This window comes from Embiotoca jacksoni, unplaced genomic scaffold (assembly GCF_022577435.1).
Source record: "Embiotoca jacksoni isolate LCO1_2020_lvr unplaced genomic scaffold, fEmbJac1.0.p SCAF_1, whole genome shotgun sequence".
NCBI classification, from domain to species: domain Eukaryota; kingdom Metazoa; phylum Chordata; class Actinopteri; family Embiotocidae; genus Embiotoca; species Embiotoca jacksoni.
This window is the reverse complement of record NW_027185229.1, coordinates 14,461,189-14,477,906: the sequence shown is the minus strand read 5'-3', so window position 1 is coordinate 14,477,906 and position 16,718 is coordinate 14,461,189. Positions and strand designations below refer to the sequence as shown.

Here is a 16,718-nt window from a genome sequence, read left to right as displayed (position 1 = left end):
AATGTCAAACAGCTCCAGTATTTGCACGTAGGATAATACTGCAGATTATTACTTAAAAGCAAATCCCTGCCATGTTTTATTCTCTTATCTTTACTCTCTTCTCTATCTTGATTAAAATCTCTTCTACTATCAATCTGCTCATCTTCTCCGTTGCTGTAAAACGTGATGTTTTTGATCTGCCCTCAACTCCTCCTCCTCGCCACCTCCATCCTGATCTTTCATTCACTTTTCTCTTCTCCCTTCTTGTAGAGACACGACGGCCAATTTACTGTCATCCAGCTGGTCGGTTTGTTGCGCGGCATCGCCGCAGGCATGACCTACCTGTCTGACCTGGGCTACATTCACCGAGACCTCGCCGCCCGCAACATCCTGGTCAACAGCAACCTAGTGTGTAAGGTGTCTGACTTCGGGCTGTCCAGAGTACTGGAGGATGACCCCGATGCTGCATACACCACCAGTGTGAGTTTTCACATTGAGGCAAGCATAAATTCAGCAACACACACATACAAACTCACACACCCAATATGCCTTGTGGGAAATGATGGATCCAACATTTTTGAAACCTTATGTACACTAGGGAATACAAATCTGCATATCTTGTCCTATGCTGCTTCTCACAAATTCCCTGACTTTATTGTATTGATGGAAAACCCCTTAGCTGCGTTTGAAACAGTTTATGACACTACATCATTAAGAGGCATTGACCTCAGTTCAATTTAATCATATCCTGACCTGATGACAGGCATACCATCATGTTAAACTGAAACTTGTGACACAGGAGGTTTGTGTGGCACTATTATAAACATCTGAGCTCCTGAGATCACAGCAGTTCTCTGTTTCTTCCGCACCTGCGGCAAAGCACATCATTCAGCTTCATCAGATGCCTCTCAATGTCTTCAACTGACAGTTTCCCCCTGTTCAAGACTCAATAATCATGTTTCTTCTTTTTCCTGGCACACCAAAACAGACCCACAAAACTGCAGTGTAAGATGTAATGACGATACATTTTCTAAATTAAGCATGTTATAACATTACTTCATCCATGTTGTAATTCAACTATTACCACTATTATTAGACAAAATATGTGGAGTAAGTCTTCTTCTTTGGGTCATTGTAAATTATGCTGTCAAGATTTTTGCTTTCATATTAAAATCTTTTTTTTTTTTCACATACAGTGATGAGTAACAAATGTCCAGCTCATCTGATTAGGTCATGTTTGACAAAGTTCTCATTATAACTATTAAACTGAACTTTGTATATCAAAGTTATGTTAGGCAACTAGGAAGTTCTTTGAATTTTCAAAATCCACAAATTCTGTATGAACATCACAATGTACTGCACATAAAAAAAAATACCAAATACCAAAAATTTAAATTTAAAAAAAAGGTAAAATTGATAAATTTGAGTTATAGGCAGAATGTCGTCACATGGTGATTTTTTTTTTTTTTTTTGGGCTAATATTTATTATATATATATATTTTGTGAAGAAAACTGAGAAGTAAATAGGAATTTTAATTTCCAATGACATCCGGCAAGACACAAATACAAGTTTGAGACAAATAAACTTACAAAAGCAATACAAACACAATCTAAGTCACATGAAAGTAAGAGCAAAGTAAAACTGTCTTGATGCTAAAGGCGCTCCAGTAGAAAGTAGTCCAATATTAAACCTGAGGACTGTTGGGAACAAATGTATTGAAACTATAAAAAAAAAAAAAAAAAAAAAAAAAAAAAAAAAAAGCTTCTAAATTCCGATGCTATCAGCATACAGATGGAAATCAGCGCCTGACCCATTTGTCTGTAATAATGTGTAAAAGCACCGTAATCAGATTTCAGAGAGCGAGGTGAGGTGATTACGTGCAACATCACTCACATTCTGAAGGGGAAAAGGATCGGAGGCTGTGACACTACAGACCCTGTAGCATCATTACAGCACACCACAAATTAATGCCTGATAATGGTTGAAGATTAATATTGCGGAAAGGCGGAAGAAAAGCTACTTGTGTCACTTTGTCAGCTTTTGTCAAAGTCACTTTGATGAAACAGAAAGTACTGAGACCATGAGAAAAGGTTAGTGAATTCCACCGGGTTGGTTTTTAAATGTTGAGCAGGACATTAAGTGTCTTTAATGGGCTACATTGTGAGAGTAACCTTGAAATGTTTAAAATAACCCAGAGGGAGTGCATTGTTTGTTTGGGAAGTGATGTATTCATTTGTCAGCCTAATTAAGTGTCACTTTTATATCAAGAATAATGTAAGTAGTTCACATACTTGCAAACATTTGCAAGTCTAGTCTTGTCCTGAACACATACTGGCTCTCTTTAGTGCGTCATTTAACTTCCTACTTTCATGAAAATAAAGTCAGCACTTTATGCTGCTTTCTCTTTCTGTTGAGGGAAACGGAATACATTTTTATTTTTTTATTTTTTTATTTTACTGCCATAGTTCCTCAATACATGTGACTTATGATTAAGATTCTATATACACAACATATTAGAAGCTGATCAAATATGATGCTTTGGTACAGATTAACGTACAAAGTGGACCTATTGCTTTAAATAAGCCTCTTTGACAAGCAGTAACATTTAAATGGTGTCAGCTGTCACAGATACGATATGAGGTCCGATCAAAAAGTTCAGTGACTGTTCTTGTTGGGCATGATTGGAAAGCAGATGGAGCAGGACTAATTTTAACATGGATATTATTTAAACAATAACATATAAATATTTATAAAAGTTTTTGTCCAGTGTAACTTTTTCTCAGTTTGAATTGATTTGTTGAAATCAGCTCTTGTATAGCTACTACTTGGAGTAGCAGAAGGTTGAGCCACTTATCCATTAAACTTGGGTTTCTAATTGAATTTTTTTTTTTTTTTTCCATTTTCAATTTCAACAGTTTATCTAACACTGCGAGCTATTTAAACAATCCTACCATTGCTAATCATTTCAACAGTATTTCAATTATTTAAGCAGATGTTTCCGCTCTTTGGTCATCTTTCTTTGGTACCTTTTCACATTTATCTATTCCTTCTAGCTAACACTCTTTCAGCGTTACCGTTTGCTTGGTTTCTATTCTTTAAGCTTTTAGTCCTAAATTCTTCCCAGATATAGCTAACACAATATATGGATATATTATTTTGATCAAATCAAAAGTTTGCTGCTTCACAATCATTCCTAGTGCCCCCTGGTAGCCGCAGAAATAAACTTTGGGTACAAATACCTCTGGTTGGAAACCCCTTTATTAGAATGTATTTCTATCTATTTCTATCAGCAGGATAATGTACATGATAATTAAAATAAACTACAGTGTGGGTGTTCATGTTAAGGGAAGAAAAACACACTTAGTGCACCAGTGTGGCTCATTGAATTTCTTTAATAGTTTTGGACAACAATAGAGATTACGGCTCTACATTCTGCTTGTACTTTTTTTGTGTTCCCGATAGGGCGGGAAAATCCCAATCCGCTGGACGGCCCCGGAGGCCATCGCTTATAGAAAGTTCTCCTCCTCAAGTGATGTGTGGAGCTATGGTGTGGTTATGTGGGAGGTGATGTCATACGGAGAGCGACCATACTGGAACCTCACCAACAGAGATGTGAGTCCTGTTTCCAGAGTTGTGTGGGTTTTTTTTTTCATACCAGACACCGTAGTCACACGCGTGTTTTTCTGTACATGTGCAGGTGATCAAATCTGTGGAAGAGGGCTACAGGCTGCCTGCTCCTATGGGCTGCCCTGCTGCTCTACACACACTCATGCTGGACTGCTGGCAGAAGGATCGCAATGAGAGGCCACGCTTTTGCCAGATAGTCACCGTTCTTGACAAGCTAATCCGCAACCCAGAGAACCTGAAGTCTATGGACACACTCTGCAGGTGGGTGGGCAACTGAATAGATCCATATTTGCAGCAACACAACATGGGTGCATTGTGTCCCATGCCGAGGAGTCTTTTGATTTAATTTGGCTGGACAGTCCGCCAACATTTAATCAAATATTGGTTTATGTGATTAGCGGATTAAGCTGCAAATCAAAGCAAGACGCCCTGCCTGCGAGGGTCTGAGAAGATGATCTCCAGGACAATATACGGTGACAGACTGTTAGGCTGCTAAGTAACTGTCCTGGTGTGGGAAGCAGAGTAAATCCAATCTCATCCCGCTGTTATCAAACATGGACGCGGTGGGATAAAGTTGCAGCCTAAAGTTTCCCTCAAAGTTCTCTGGCAGATGAAGCGAGCGGTCATGTTCATTTTCCAATAAGCTCATCTCTGATAGACGCACTGTGCGTAAAGTAGAAGCCTCGCTGTGATATTGACATTGATCTGCAGTGAATCTGGGAACAGGTTTGAGAGGACACCCGGCCTGAAGCAGGACCTGTGCAAATTGCTCAGTTCAGATCCCAGGTCCTGTGGAGTCAGTGGTGCATGGCACCGCGCATCTGTGCGTGTGTATGTGTGTGTGTGTGTGCGGTGAGGGCAACGCTTGGTAGAGTAAGAAGCGGAGAAGGAGGAGGGTTAAGGATTTTCCCCTGTATTAATCTACCTAAAGCAGCCATCCTGCAACCACAGCCACCGCGGCTTCTCTATCATTTTAACTGCTATTGATTTTCTGTCTCGGTTACTAGCGCATCTCAAAGCCCTTTTTTCCCCCAGTCATTCGGCCTCTTGCTCACTTTTTGACTCTTCTTGTTTTCTGACTCTTTCCAACTAATCTTTTTGTCTTCCTATTCATCTTCCTCCGTCCTTCTCTGACTATCCTTGCCATCTGTCTCTGCCACAGTTTAAGCAGTCCTCCACTGATGGAGAGAACGATCCCCGACTTCAGCAGCTGTAACTCAGTAAACGAGTGGCTGGACACCATAAAGATGAGCCGCTACAAGGACCACTTTGCAGCAGGGGGGTATCACACTCTGGGACACATCATAAGCATGAACCAAGGGTAAATACTGACTGTGATGGAGAGTAACAGCTCAGAGGTGATGGGGCACTGTTATCAGTAGTTAGCTAATGCTTGTAACTTAAAGATCTAGTAAGACAAGAACTCACTACACGTAGGGCTTAAACTATTTGCCTGACACAAATAAATTAGCTCTGACTTTGGCACTTTAGTAGATAGTAGATACTTCTCATTTTCTTTATTGCTTAATACCTCCCTCCACCACACTTAAGTCTCATGAGTTTCTTCTACTGAGCCTAGTCACACACTCACAACAAAACCTCCTACAGTATCATTATACCGGAGTCCGGGGTCAGGAACCTATTCTGTCCTTCAACTATCACCATACTATTGTAACATCTCGTATAATTTCAAAATAAATAACTTACTTTTTATGATAATTTGTGGTGGCAACAGAGAAACAAAGGCAGATTCAAAGGGGATGGGACATGGGGGTAAGGGGTGAAATCACCCGTTTACACGGAGTTAAGTATTGTTCCCTTTCACAAAATAACTCTAAATTTCTAAACTTTCTGCAGGCTTCTATAACTTTAAAAAGCCTATCAGAGAAAGCCATTTGAACAATTGGAAAACTTTAAATGCGAAATAACTTTACAGCATTGTTAGGAGAAAAAACATGTAAAGTCCTTGGTTCAGTTACAGTCAGAGACATTAGTTGCTATCAACTTTCCTTTGTGCCCTAATTTTCTGTCGATATGTGGACTGTAAACTGTCCAGAAAACGCAAACAAATTGAACAAATGTTAAAAAAAAAAAAAAAAAAAAAAAAAAAAGCGCCAGAAAGGCTACTCATTAAAAGAACATTAAAGTAGAATGTAGTTAAAAAGTAAACTGTTGAACTTTTGAGGTGAAAGTAAGCCCTGACCACTGCACTGTGGTGCTAAAAAGCCTTTAAAATCTGATTCAATTATTCCGTGTATTCTGTGTAGTTTGAGTCTGAGAGAGCATTCAGCCATTATAGATCACTGCAGCTAAGATTTGTATCTGTGTTTGTGCCGTGTAGAGACATCCAGAGGCTCGGGGTGACACTGATGGGCCACCAGAAGAAGATAATGACCAGCGTCCAGTTGATGAGGGCGCAAGTCCTTAACAAGAGTGTGCCGTCGGTGCACGTATAACTCCAACGCAGAGGTTTCTTTCTGCTAAAATTGAGAAACCCAGATTTCTATAAGGTCTAGAGGGACTCCATGGGAAACAAGATGATCAGATAAACGGGACAGGAAAATATGTGGGAACTTTACAAGACTTTTCCTCAAGAGACTAAAGAAGAAATCGTGAAAGGTTTCACCTACGGAGCAAGTAAACATGACTTCTTTAGGACAAGTCCGACCTTTCATTTTTTGTCCTACCCAATTACATTTTCTGAGTTTAAATATCATGTTTGTAAATGGAAAGACTGCCTTAATTACCACAAATTATTTTAATTTTATTGTCTACAAAGAGAAGATAATTTATCAATCATGAATTTATCAGAGTGATATGATTTACTAAACCGGGCAATAGCAAGAGCACACGGAGTGCTGTTGATGGTGGGGGTGTTTTTTTAAATGTTCTCATGACACTCGCTGCCTCTCTTGTAGTAACAGCTTGAGGAGGACGAGGCTCAAGCCAGAAAGACGTGGAGAAAAGTGAGATAGGGCTCACCTGAGTTGCCAGATCGTCTCCACAGCGGAGAGGACCTATTTCACCCCAGGCTATTAATACCAACAACAGGCGCATTTCTCCACCGTCCAACTTTGATGAATGACCCCAGGAGAACCCCAGAGCCCTCTTTCCAGTTTGAAGCTGCGCAGCGCACAACTACTGTACTTGGAAGATGTGTGTGATTCAGTTACAGTGCACTTTATTCTACAATCTCTCTGTTTTGTAGAGGCTTTGCCAGTTGTGTCACAAATCTCCTCGCAGCCACAACTTAAGCTACAATGTTGGTCGTTTAAAGAATGAGCTATTTTAAAATATTACGTAAATAATGAATAAGTATATACAGTACAAAACCCAAGAAGAAAAATATCTAACAGTTATTAGTGTTATAAGTAGCTGGCTCATGAGAGTTATATTAAAATTGTCTTCACTGTATCAGTTAACTGAAAAGAAAACATTTTTAAAGTACGAACATTTTGTGCTCCAATAATCATAAAATTAAACAATATTGGCCATTTTTTATGTTGTGATAAATACTGCATCTGATGAATTTCAAGTATATTTGGGAATACCTTAAAAAGGTATTCCATATGTGCTTCTATTCAAAATGTATTTCAAATGTGAAGCAAGTGTATTTTAAATACACTTTTTAAATGCAGTTTTATCTTTACCTTGAAAATATTAGTTTAATGAATCAATCTTAGTTCTTCTGTTTCCGGGGAAAGAATGATAGAAAAAGCTCTAAGTGGACCCTGAGTGAAGTACTTTATCAAACTTTTTCAATGCCATTGTTTTTTTTAGTTAAAAAATTTTTGGAAACAGCTTTGAAATCTATTTAAGACAACACACTTCAGATGAATGAGGTGAAAAATGTACCCCGTAGATATCACCATGATATTTTTTTTTTGTTTGAAATTGAATGTTTAAATAAGCAAATGATACTGAAACAATTAAGTTAAGTATGTGTTAATTTGCATAACTGTCCAGATGATCTAAATCTTGGATAATGCGAGGGTTGAATTTTGTGTTTCCTTTTGTTGACATATTTGACTCAAAGGTTTTTACAGAGGGGATTAGAAAAAAAATATATTTTCATAACTACATAAATTTGAAAATACTGCCAAAGCCATAGAAATCCATCTGCAATTTTTTGGGAAATACATGTTAAATTAATTTAGGCTATGAAGAATATATAAACAAGCTCCTCTATAAAAACCTTCAGAAGACTGATAGGAATAAAAACTAAATTAAAAATGAAAGGCAGTCTTCTCAAAATGCATTTTTTTTCTCACAGTCCAGCCAATCTCCACTTCAGTAGCACTTACATACACCAGGCTTTCCAGTTTTATTACTATCTATATTCTAAAGGTTTTTCCAGTGAGGTTTCCTCATATGTCATTCATAGCCTGTTTATATAACATTTTATATGTGCTAACTTTTTAGCAGAAATATACAGGTGCAAACACACAACGTGTAGTAAAAGAAGCGCCTGTGTATTTTCTTTCCAGTAGTCTGACAGAAGATATGTTATGAAAGCAAAATGGCCCAAAATCCCCAAATTTATCAATGTATGAAAACATTATGTTTTTGACAAAATTGTCCCACTTTAAAATATATTTCTCACCTGTCGGGGTGTTTTCCTTTTTTTTTTTTACTTCAGAGAGAGAAATACATTTTTTAAATTAATTTGCAAAACCCCAGATATTGGAAACGTATTTAAAATGTCTAATGGCCCAAATCATCATCATAATCTGTTTTTTTTAGTGTTAGCTAAATAGCTCATAGTGGGCAAATAAAAAAATAAAAAAACTACCTAATGGTTATTGGTAACAACAAGCTAATGCTAACTTGCTAATTAGCTATGCAGACCTGAATCTTTTAGTTTGCCACTGCTAAAATATCTAATTACAAAATCAGTTACTTGTGTTTGTGAAAATGTATTAACGTAAAGTAGCACAAATTTCTTACTCTGGTGAAATCTTGTTTTCAGGTTAATCAACACATATTTACTGTGACTACCAAGTCCTCCAATATGGCTGCCGGTCTCCCACCAATAACCTGATGTTGTCTCAATTTAAATCTATCTATATTCTGACCAACACGATCTCAAGAGAGTTTGGTAGTAGTTCATCAGTTTTGACCAGTTTATCCCAAGCGTAGCCCTCGAATGACAAAACTGGGACAACATTTTGAACAGCGTTTACACGCCTCTCTAAATAATCCCTTAAATGTTAATCTTTAAAAACCCTTAAATATGAATACAATATGAATATACTGTAGACCTTTTTTTTTAGTTTGCAACTAAATTTAGACATATATTAGGGTTGATCGTCCAACATACCCAAATTCCTGTTCTTACATCTTCCGAATAATTTTCTGCTGGGAGGGGTGTGTTACACCTGAAAGCCCTCTTATTCTCTTGGCATTTATGTACAAACCGGTACAGAAGTTTGTTTAATTCAGTTGAATTTATGTTTGGGATTAGCGTCAGCACTAATGCCCTTCAGTGCAATGAATCGGTACCCAAGAGTACATATCTGAACAGTGTTTTGTGTGAATGCTGGGATTACAGTACACATAAGCTATCACAGACTGTAAAATAAAGTGTTACTTCTGATTAACTGTGATTACACTGTTGCCTCAGTGTTAATTAAAAGGGGAAGAGGAACATGTAAGTAGAATGTTAATATCTAAATGCTCCCAAAAAGTACATAATCGGTCCTAATTTATACCCTCCTCCCCTCCGTGCCATCAAGAGAATGTTTTTTTTCTTGTGCACCTGGGTAGGTATTCCTCTAGATGGATGATGTCAGTTTTTATTAGAGAAGAACCTCATGATATTTCTTGGATACTATATGTATTATAGTGGAATTTCACTACTGGTTTCAGAGGATTTCTTTTTTCTTTAGGATGCTATTGAAGACACTGGACTTGAACTGAAAACCCATGTTTTATAAAGTTAGGACATGTTTTTGCTAGATGAATTGATTTATAATGTATACAGCAAGTTCAGTCACTGGAAGGAAGAAAAAAAACAAAAAAAAGAACCGGATTTATTCACATTTCATTATTTATTCATGCTCATTTGTTTTCCAAATAATACAACTCTGAAAGGTTTTATTACAGTTGATGAATCATCCTTGTTGCTAATGATAAATCATAAATGTGCAAACTGTCCATAAATACACAATAAAGGAACGTTTGTCTGTGTGTGACTGCAACAGTGCTTTTTCAACTATTTGTAATACACTCGAAAGCTACTGTTCTTTAATTGCACTGCCTTTAATTTCTTAATGTCTGCACACTTTTTAACAGGTAATGCAAGAAAAGCTTAATTTCCTATATTCAGGGTTGAGACTGTCTTGCCAACTATTTTCAATAGAAAGTAGCTAAAGCCTGCTTGAATAACGTGACTATTTCATCTATATATATATATATATATATATATATATATATATATATATATATTTTTTTTTTTTTTTTTTTTTTTTTTTTTATTAAACCAAACTAAACGCAACAGACACCCGATTAGCTCTCTTATTAGCATTTATTATTTTTTGAACTGCATCCAAATCTACACTAATTTCAAAACCTTGTATCTTGGCTTTTGTACTGACAGTGGCAATAACATAAATACAGTATACAGACACTGTAAAGAGTTACAGTTACATTTAAGTTTGTACATGTACAACAACAGAAAAAAAACAGGCAAGGTAGTTCTCAGAACAAACAATGGAGTAAATGGTCACTTCCGCCAATAAATAAATAGACAGACAGTTAGGTTGATAGTTTATTCTTTCGTTCTATGAAACCGTTCTTGACAAACATGAAAGGCATGGGCGTGAATGTGTTTGCATCCGACAGCCCTCGGAGAGAGATTTGCTAGAGCCGTGCTACATCATATAAGCTGTTGCCTGACACGGCCTTACGATCTTTAATTTAAAATATATTTTTCTGTGTTCAAAAAGAGTAGAACTCAAGAAAATTAATCTCTGACAAAACAAACCATCATTACGCACTCTGCTTCGTCACATGCAAGAAGCATATTTACATTCACCCAGAGGTGTTTGATCTGCAGTCGATCTGAACTTTGCAGAGCAATAACTCTGCAACACCTTAATGCTCATCCGAGGAGTTTTTGAGTAAATTGCTTTTTTTCTGTGGGAATGAGCCCTGACCCAGCTCTGAAACATAATTTTGAGCTGAGTCTGAATGGGCCTGATGAATCTGTGTCTGAGTAATTGTCCTTTCCTTCACCTTAGGAGGGCTGTTCGGAGATAATCCTCTCCTTGGTGAAACAAGACCTAACACAACATCATTAATCTCATTACGAAGGCCGTGTTGCTTTGTTGCCACCGAGTCCCACGCCCAATTATCAGCCGCCGCCCCGTCCCCTCATGACAAAGATGAGTCCCTCCCATCACTGGCGACCATCTACACTGTCCCCCGATTGACTTCTGTGAGAGTGACGGTGATAGCACTCCTTGTGTGCTATGAGGAATCCCCGAGCCTCGGCTGCGCCTGTGTCCTCGTGTTTCCCCCGGACGTCCCACGGTCGACTGCGAATGGAACGCAAAGCTAAACATGACAGCATGAGGTTTTGGTGTCTCTTATCGCCTCGCAGCAGGTCCACATCACGAGGGAATAGCAGACAATACACACGGATTTATTCATTTATTGTCACGTTTTCTTCTCTCGTTAAGGAAGTACTGTAATACAAATTAATTTACTTGCTCTCAAATCTGTGTGAATCTCTGCACAGTTACAAAGTCTTTGTGAACAACCTTGGAACAATGCATGTGTAGCTTGCAGCGTTGTAATTCCGCCAGTATATTTCATCAGGCAAACAGCCTGTGAAGCCATCACTGGGGAACGCCTCGTCTCTTCACTCCATAGGTTTTCTTCTTTATTATTTTATACTCAGTTGTGTAGGGACTTTTCCCTTTACACAAGACAAATTATCTTTTGCCTCCACTACAACAACCCATACGACAATTTATTTGACAGGATGGAAAAAGGTGTGCAAGTTTATGTTCAGCTAGATTTTATTGGATTGACTTGTCACTGTTATACATTAAATGCAATGAATACACTATAAGAAGAAAAGGACACTCCGAGTTTAATTGCAAACTGTTGAATAAACCGAAAACAATTCATCCATTGTTTCCGATGGAAGCACTGAACATTGTGCAGAAAACAACCTAATGTTTGAAAAAAAAGACCTGCTCAGGGAAATACATGACTCGTGGACATGTGCCATGAGAGAAGAGGAAAAACAAAGCAAAACAAATTAACTGATCAAAGGGCTGGGTTTGGGCAAAACATACAAGTGAAAGTGTTTACATGCATTTGGATTAGCTTCCTGCTGATTTCTTTCCTTATCATGTAAACAAAACATCTGGTCCTTGTAGGGATCAGCGCAGCATCAGCAAGATTTCTCTTCTTTCTTAAGAAATGGAATGAAAGGAGAGATCATTACATGTGGTGATGCGTCCTTGTTTTTCAAAAGCAATTTTATTTCAACCAGATTAGTGGCTGACACTAAATTTGTAAAATTCAAAAGCATTAAGACTGTGAAGACACAACCATATGCTGCTTCACAGAAAAAATAAACTAGGCTTTTTTTTGTTTTGTTTTCTTCTGAAAACATAGTTATCTATATATATATATATATATATATATATATATATATGTATATATATATATATATATATATATAACTGGATGACAATTTTTAAACTGTAACACATACAGTATGTGTATATTTGCTCATTCCGAAAATACATTTTGCATACACTACACAGTAGGATATAAACACACAGAAAAAGTGCAAAAGTATGGAAAAGCATGGCAATATTTACATTTTTATATCAAAAATAAGCAATGAATACACAAGGCAGGCATATAAACTATGTTTCTATATTACAAATGTAACACGTTATAGACAGATGTATGATGGATAAATTAAAAAGGACATGCAAAAAATTGTCTGTTACAACATGATAATAAAATAGTCATAAAAATAAAACAAATCTGATCATAGGTTATTATTAATGTTGCATATCCCAGAGTTTGCAGTGATTGTCACAGCAGACAGTGACTCTGACAATATGTTTTCTATGCATTGGTTTCAGCAAACACTATTATATCATGCATATATTCATGACTTAATGGTGTTCCTATGTAGACTGGCTTTATATTATTCATGAGATCCACACAGACTGACAAAATAAATAGAAATATATAAATTCAAAATGAATACCGATATGTAAACTTAAGATTCCACATAGTGCTGCGTCCTTTTGGATTCTGAATCTGCCCTGGGTTGTGGATGTGGTCAGGTCATGGTGCCATTTCAACACAGAAAAGATAAGATAATCTGTTAAATCTTTCTTGCATAAAAAAAAAGCCAAACACAGTGTTGTTTGTACAGACAGCACTGTGTTTGTCTGAAAAGGCTCCAAGTGTCAGCATAAGTGTTTACCAAACAATGTATGTATGCCAACGAATGAATAATAATCACTGTGTAAATGTTTGTCACATGGTAACAGATTTAAAGTCCTATTATTCACATGTTTGCTCAGGATGAATCGCATTAAGTCATTATATTGACGTAAAGGTTTTAATCAGACTCTGCCGCTGGACAGTATTTCACTCTGAATAAGCACCACAATATTCCAAGTTCAATCACCAGACACCTTTTAAGAGTGAATCATTAAGTCATTAAACTGACGTTAAAAGCGCCATCAAACATGTCGGACGAGTTCGACCTACAAAAGTGGATAAATATCACTGAAGATTTAAAAATGTCTTCACTGAACAAGTTTCCTCTTTAAAGTGCCCATCCATCCTGGACAGTCCAAACGGTCCAGAACACTTGGTATCTTATAGATTGTTTCTTTTATACTCATATTTGTCTGTGGGCTCTAAAAACAATATTACTTATATAAATGTTCTTATCACTGACCTATGATTAAAGTATTAAAATATCACTTATCATTTGGTTAATGTGCAGCACTTATTTTAGCTCTGATAGAATAAACCTTAAATTTAGCTTTGATGTACATTAGTCAATGTAGATAATCAATAAAACAGAACAAACAGAATCTCTAACATGGAGTATAAACTCTTGACAGTCCCAGAGGTGCTAACCCAATTTCTAAATCACTTAAAAAACAGAAGAAGTAGCTTGCTGAGTTGTTTGGGTTTCACTCATGTCATGTAGCAGTAACAAGGAGAAGACGTGAGAATCTGCGATCATCAGAAGAGCGAACTTTTGAAGGGCAGTGCTAGGATATTATCCAAACAGAAATGAGTGCAATAATTAAAGCTGCATTAATTAAAACGTTCCTAATAACAGTGAATCAAATGTGAAGGGAGTCGCTCGTGGCAATGAACCTACACAAAATGATCACCCAGTTCTGCGGTTTCTCTCAGGTATGTGGAGCTTCGTAGCATCTTTAAGCTCATTGTTTTAGTTGTATGGCCTGCAGCTGTTTTGGTTCGGTCCCAAGACTCTCATCAATGTTGTTTCAAGATGTATAGTCAGCAGAAAAAAAAAAAGCACACTGTCAAAGAGAGGGACTTACTGATAAACATAGTCCAGCTCCCTAAACAGACAGAAATTGTTGTTGGCAGTTGATGGAGACCAAAACAGGGATAAAATAAGTTTAAATATTGAACTTACATATATTTGGTGGACAGAAACACTTCAATTCTCAATTTGACATATTAGAAAGAAACACTTGAGAAAAATGATGTTAGATCAATAGATAAAACATCATTTATTTGTTTCTGTTCATTCACTTGTCCATCCATCTGTACATTTATCCAGGATGCAGAGGCACCAGCCCATGAATGCAGTGCCGTAAGAACACACTGGAATGTGCCGCCACTTTCTTTCTACAAGTTAAGGAAATAAAATGTTTTCAGTTTTCTTAATCTGCTCTGATAAAAGTTAATGCATTAAATTAGGAATAAAAACTCAACACTTCCTGTATTTATTTCAAATTAAAAGCCCTCTAGCAATTCTGTGAACAGAAACCCTTCAACAACTTTTTTAAACACTGTTTTTATTCTGAAACATTTGCAGGCGCTTGTTTGTACTGACATTGGGAATAACACTTTGGATGAGTAATTCAGAATAAGCATTACAAAAAAAAAAAACGTTATTTTACTGATTTACTTAAATTACATCAATTGAAACATATAATATCTTTAGGAAACCTGCCACTGTAGGAACACTGGTTACACAACCTTAGAAATGAGCCACAACCTAATATACATCCATGTGCGCACTGCGTGTGTCACAAGTGGGCTCCGGTACTAAAACAGACAGAACTACACCACTGTGGCAAACTAATCAGGGTAGTCCAGACGTCTTGTCGGTCACAGCCTCCAGCGCCATCCTGGCGGATCCTGAGGCATTCTAAGGTAAACTGGAATACACAGTTTGATCCCTCAAGCTTGTTCAGGGTCTCCTCCTAATCAGCCTAGACTACCTCCACAGGGAGACGTCTGAGTGACATCTTGATCAGGTGCCTGAACAGCCTCAGCTGGAGCAGCCAGTCAGAGCTCCTCTGAACAAACTCAAAGATGAAGCAAATAACATTAATTATCGGCGGGTTTGAGCTGTTTTAGTGGCAAACAAAGGACCACCAGCATATTAGGAAGAATTGGTCATGAAATTCTGAACACAGATATGAGTGAATATTGGTCTTCTGTTTGCAAGGTGAACAGAAACTGACTTCAAATTAAGGATAATATTCTGTCGCATCTGCAGGTTTAAGGTTCGGGACAGATCATGGTAAATGTGATATAAACTGTTGGTATGTAATGGCCCACAAATTCCAAGGTCTTACACTGAGTTCAGATGTGCTACACACCCATCCTCCACCCTGACCTTCACACCATTACATTATAAATGGACATAAATAGACATCACCTCCAGATCGGAAAAGAAAAGTCAATGCCAAAGCTCCTTAAAGAGCAACATCACTGACATCTGGCTTGAAAAAAACGAGGTCAGTTTTTTCCACAGGTAATTAAGGTGTCATTGGTTAAATGTACTCTTTCTGATCAGTGCTCTGGTGATCCTTCTGAGAATTATTAGATGTAAGGTCTCAAAGAGAGCTACTGTATGTTTGGGGACATATCTAGTTTGATTGACATGCCCGGGGTGCAGTCAGATAACTGCTACAGGTAGGCAGGGCGTAGAGTCATCTGGTTCTCAACCAATTAGAGTCCCATCTCTTCCAAAAAAAAAAAAAAAGTCCCTGCTGGTTTCTAAAAAACAAGATGGCGATGGCCGAAATGCTGGACTGGAGGCTTCAAAAACGGAAGGCTGAAGTTCACCAACCAAGGGCAACGCTTGGTTGCCACAGAAAGCGAACACTACTTCCAACATTGTCACTGAGGCCCGAAGCAGACTATCTGCATGGAGTGTGTGTGTGGCAGTTGCAGAATATCTTGATTTAGAGCAGCCACATAGCTTGCGTGAGACGCGCGTTTCACACAGGAGTATGGTCGCGCACACACACACACACACACACACACACACACACACACACACACACACACACACACACACACACGAGCAGTGCCACAGCTGTGTAGCATAGTAGAGGGAACACATACCTAGAACTAACACTGAAAGTAAGTTCTGTGCTGCAAAACTGCTAAATATGAGGTTACTCTTACCTGACAAAGACCGCAGAAGTACGACTTACAAAAACCAAAGTCTGTCAAAGTCCTAGTGCTTGGATATTCCTTTAAAATATCAAACAAAGGACAACCTTAGCCAAGTCCAACAACCTCTGAGCTTTAGCAGCCAAGGTTAAAGAAATGTACATGATTCAGACACAGTGTTCTCTCGAATTGTGAAAGAACCAAGTGACTCAGAGAGACGGTACCAGCACACCATATTTATCCCAAAGACACAAAGGCACCCAAAGATGTTGGATGACTTCCATGAACCTTAAAGTATCAATGTAAATTGAAAAAGACAGTATTTTCCTGTTGGAGCATACACTCTCATTTTGGAACTGTTGCCTTTGTTTGCCAGCCTGTAATGTATGTGCTTTTTCTAGTTATGAGTAGGAGTCTGCAGTTACATTGAACTAACCTAATTGCA

The 16,718-nt window shown here is 37.7% G+C and overlaps 1 protein-coding gene across 5 annotated transcripts in view; it reads left to right on the top strand.

Moving 5' to 3' along the window:
• epha8 (eph receptor A8) overlaps positions 1 to 9,796 on the top strand; it is a 114,130-nt gene extending 104,334 nt beyond the window's left edge. For 2 of the 5 annotated variants that reach the window (XM_069140844.1, XM_069140678.1), the window contains exons 16-20: positions 250 to 459; positions 3,443 to 3,592; positions 3,678 to 3,868; positions 4,770 to 4,928; positions 5,949 to 9,796. In XM_069140844.1, the coding sequence (XP_068996945.1) occupies positions 250 to 459; positions 3,443 to 3,592; positions 3,678 to 3,868; positions 4,770 to 4,928; positions 5,949 to 6,063 (825 nt within the window). In that variant the 3' untranslated portion in view covers positions 6,064 to 9,796. Of the gene's footprint in view, positions 1 to 249; positions 478 to 3,442; positions 3,593 to 3,677; positions 3,869 to 4,769; positions 5,692 to 5,948 lie in introns of those variants that run through there. The other 3 variants (XM_069140763.1, XM_069140591.1, XM_069140929.1) reach the window with 2 other exon arrangements.
• Positions 9,797 to 16,718: the final 6,922 nt, after the last annotated feature.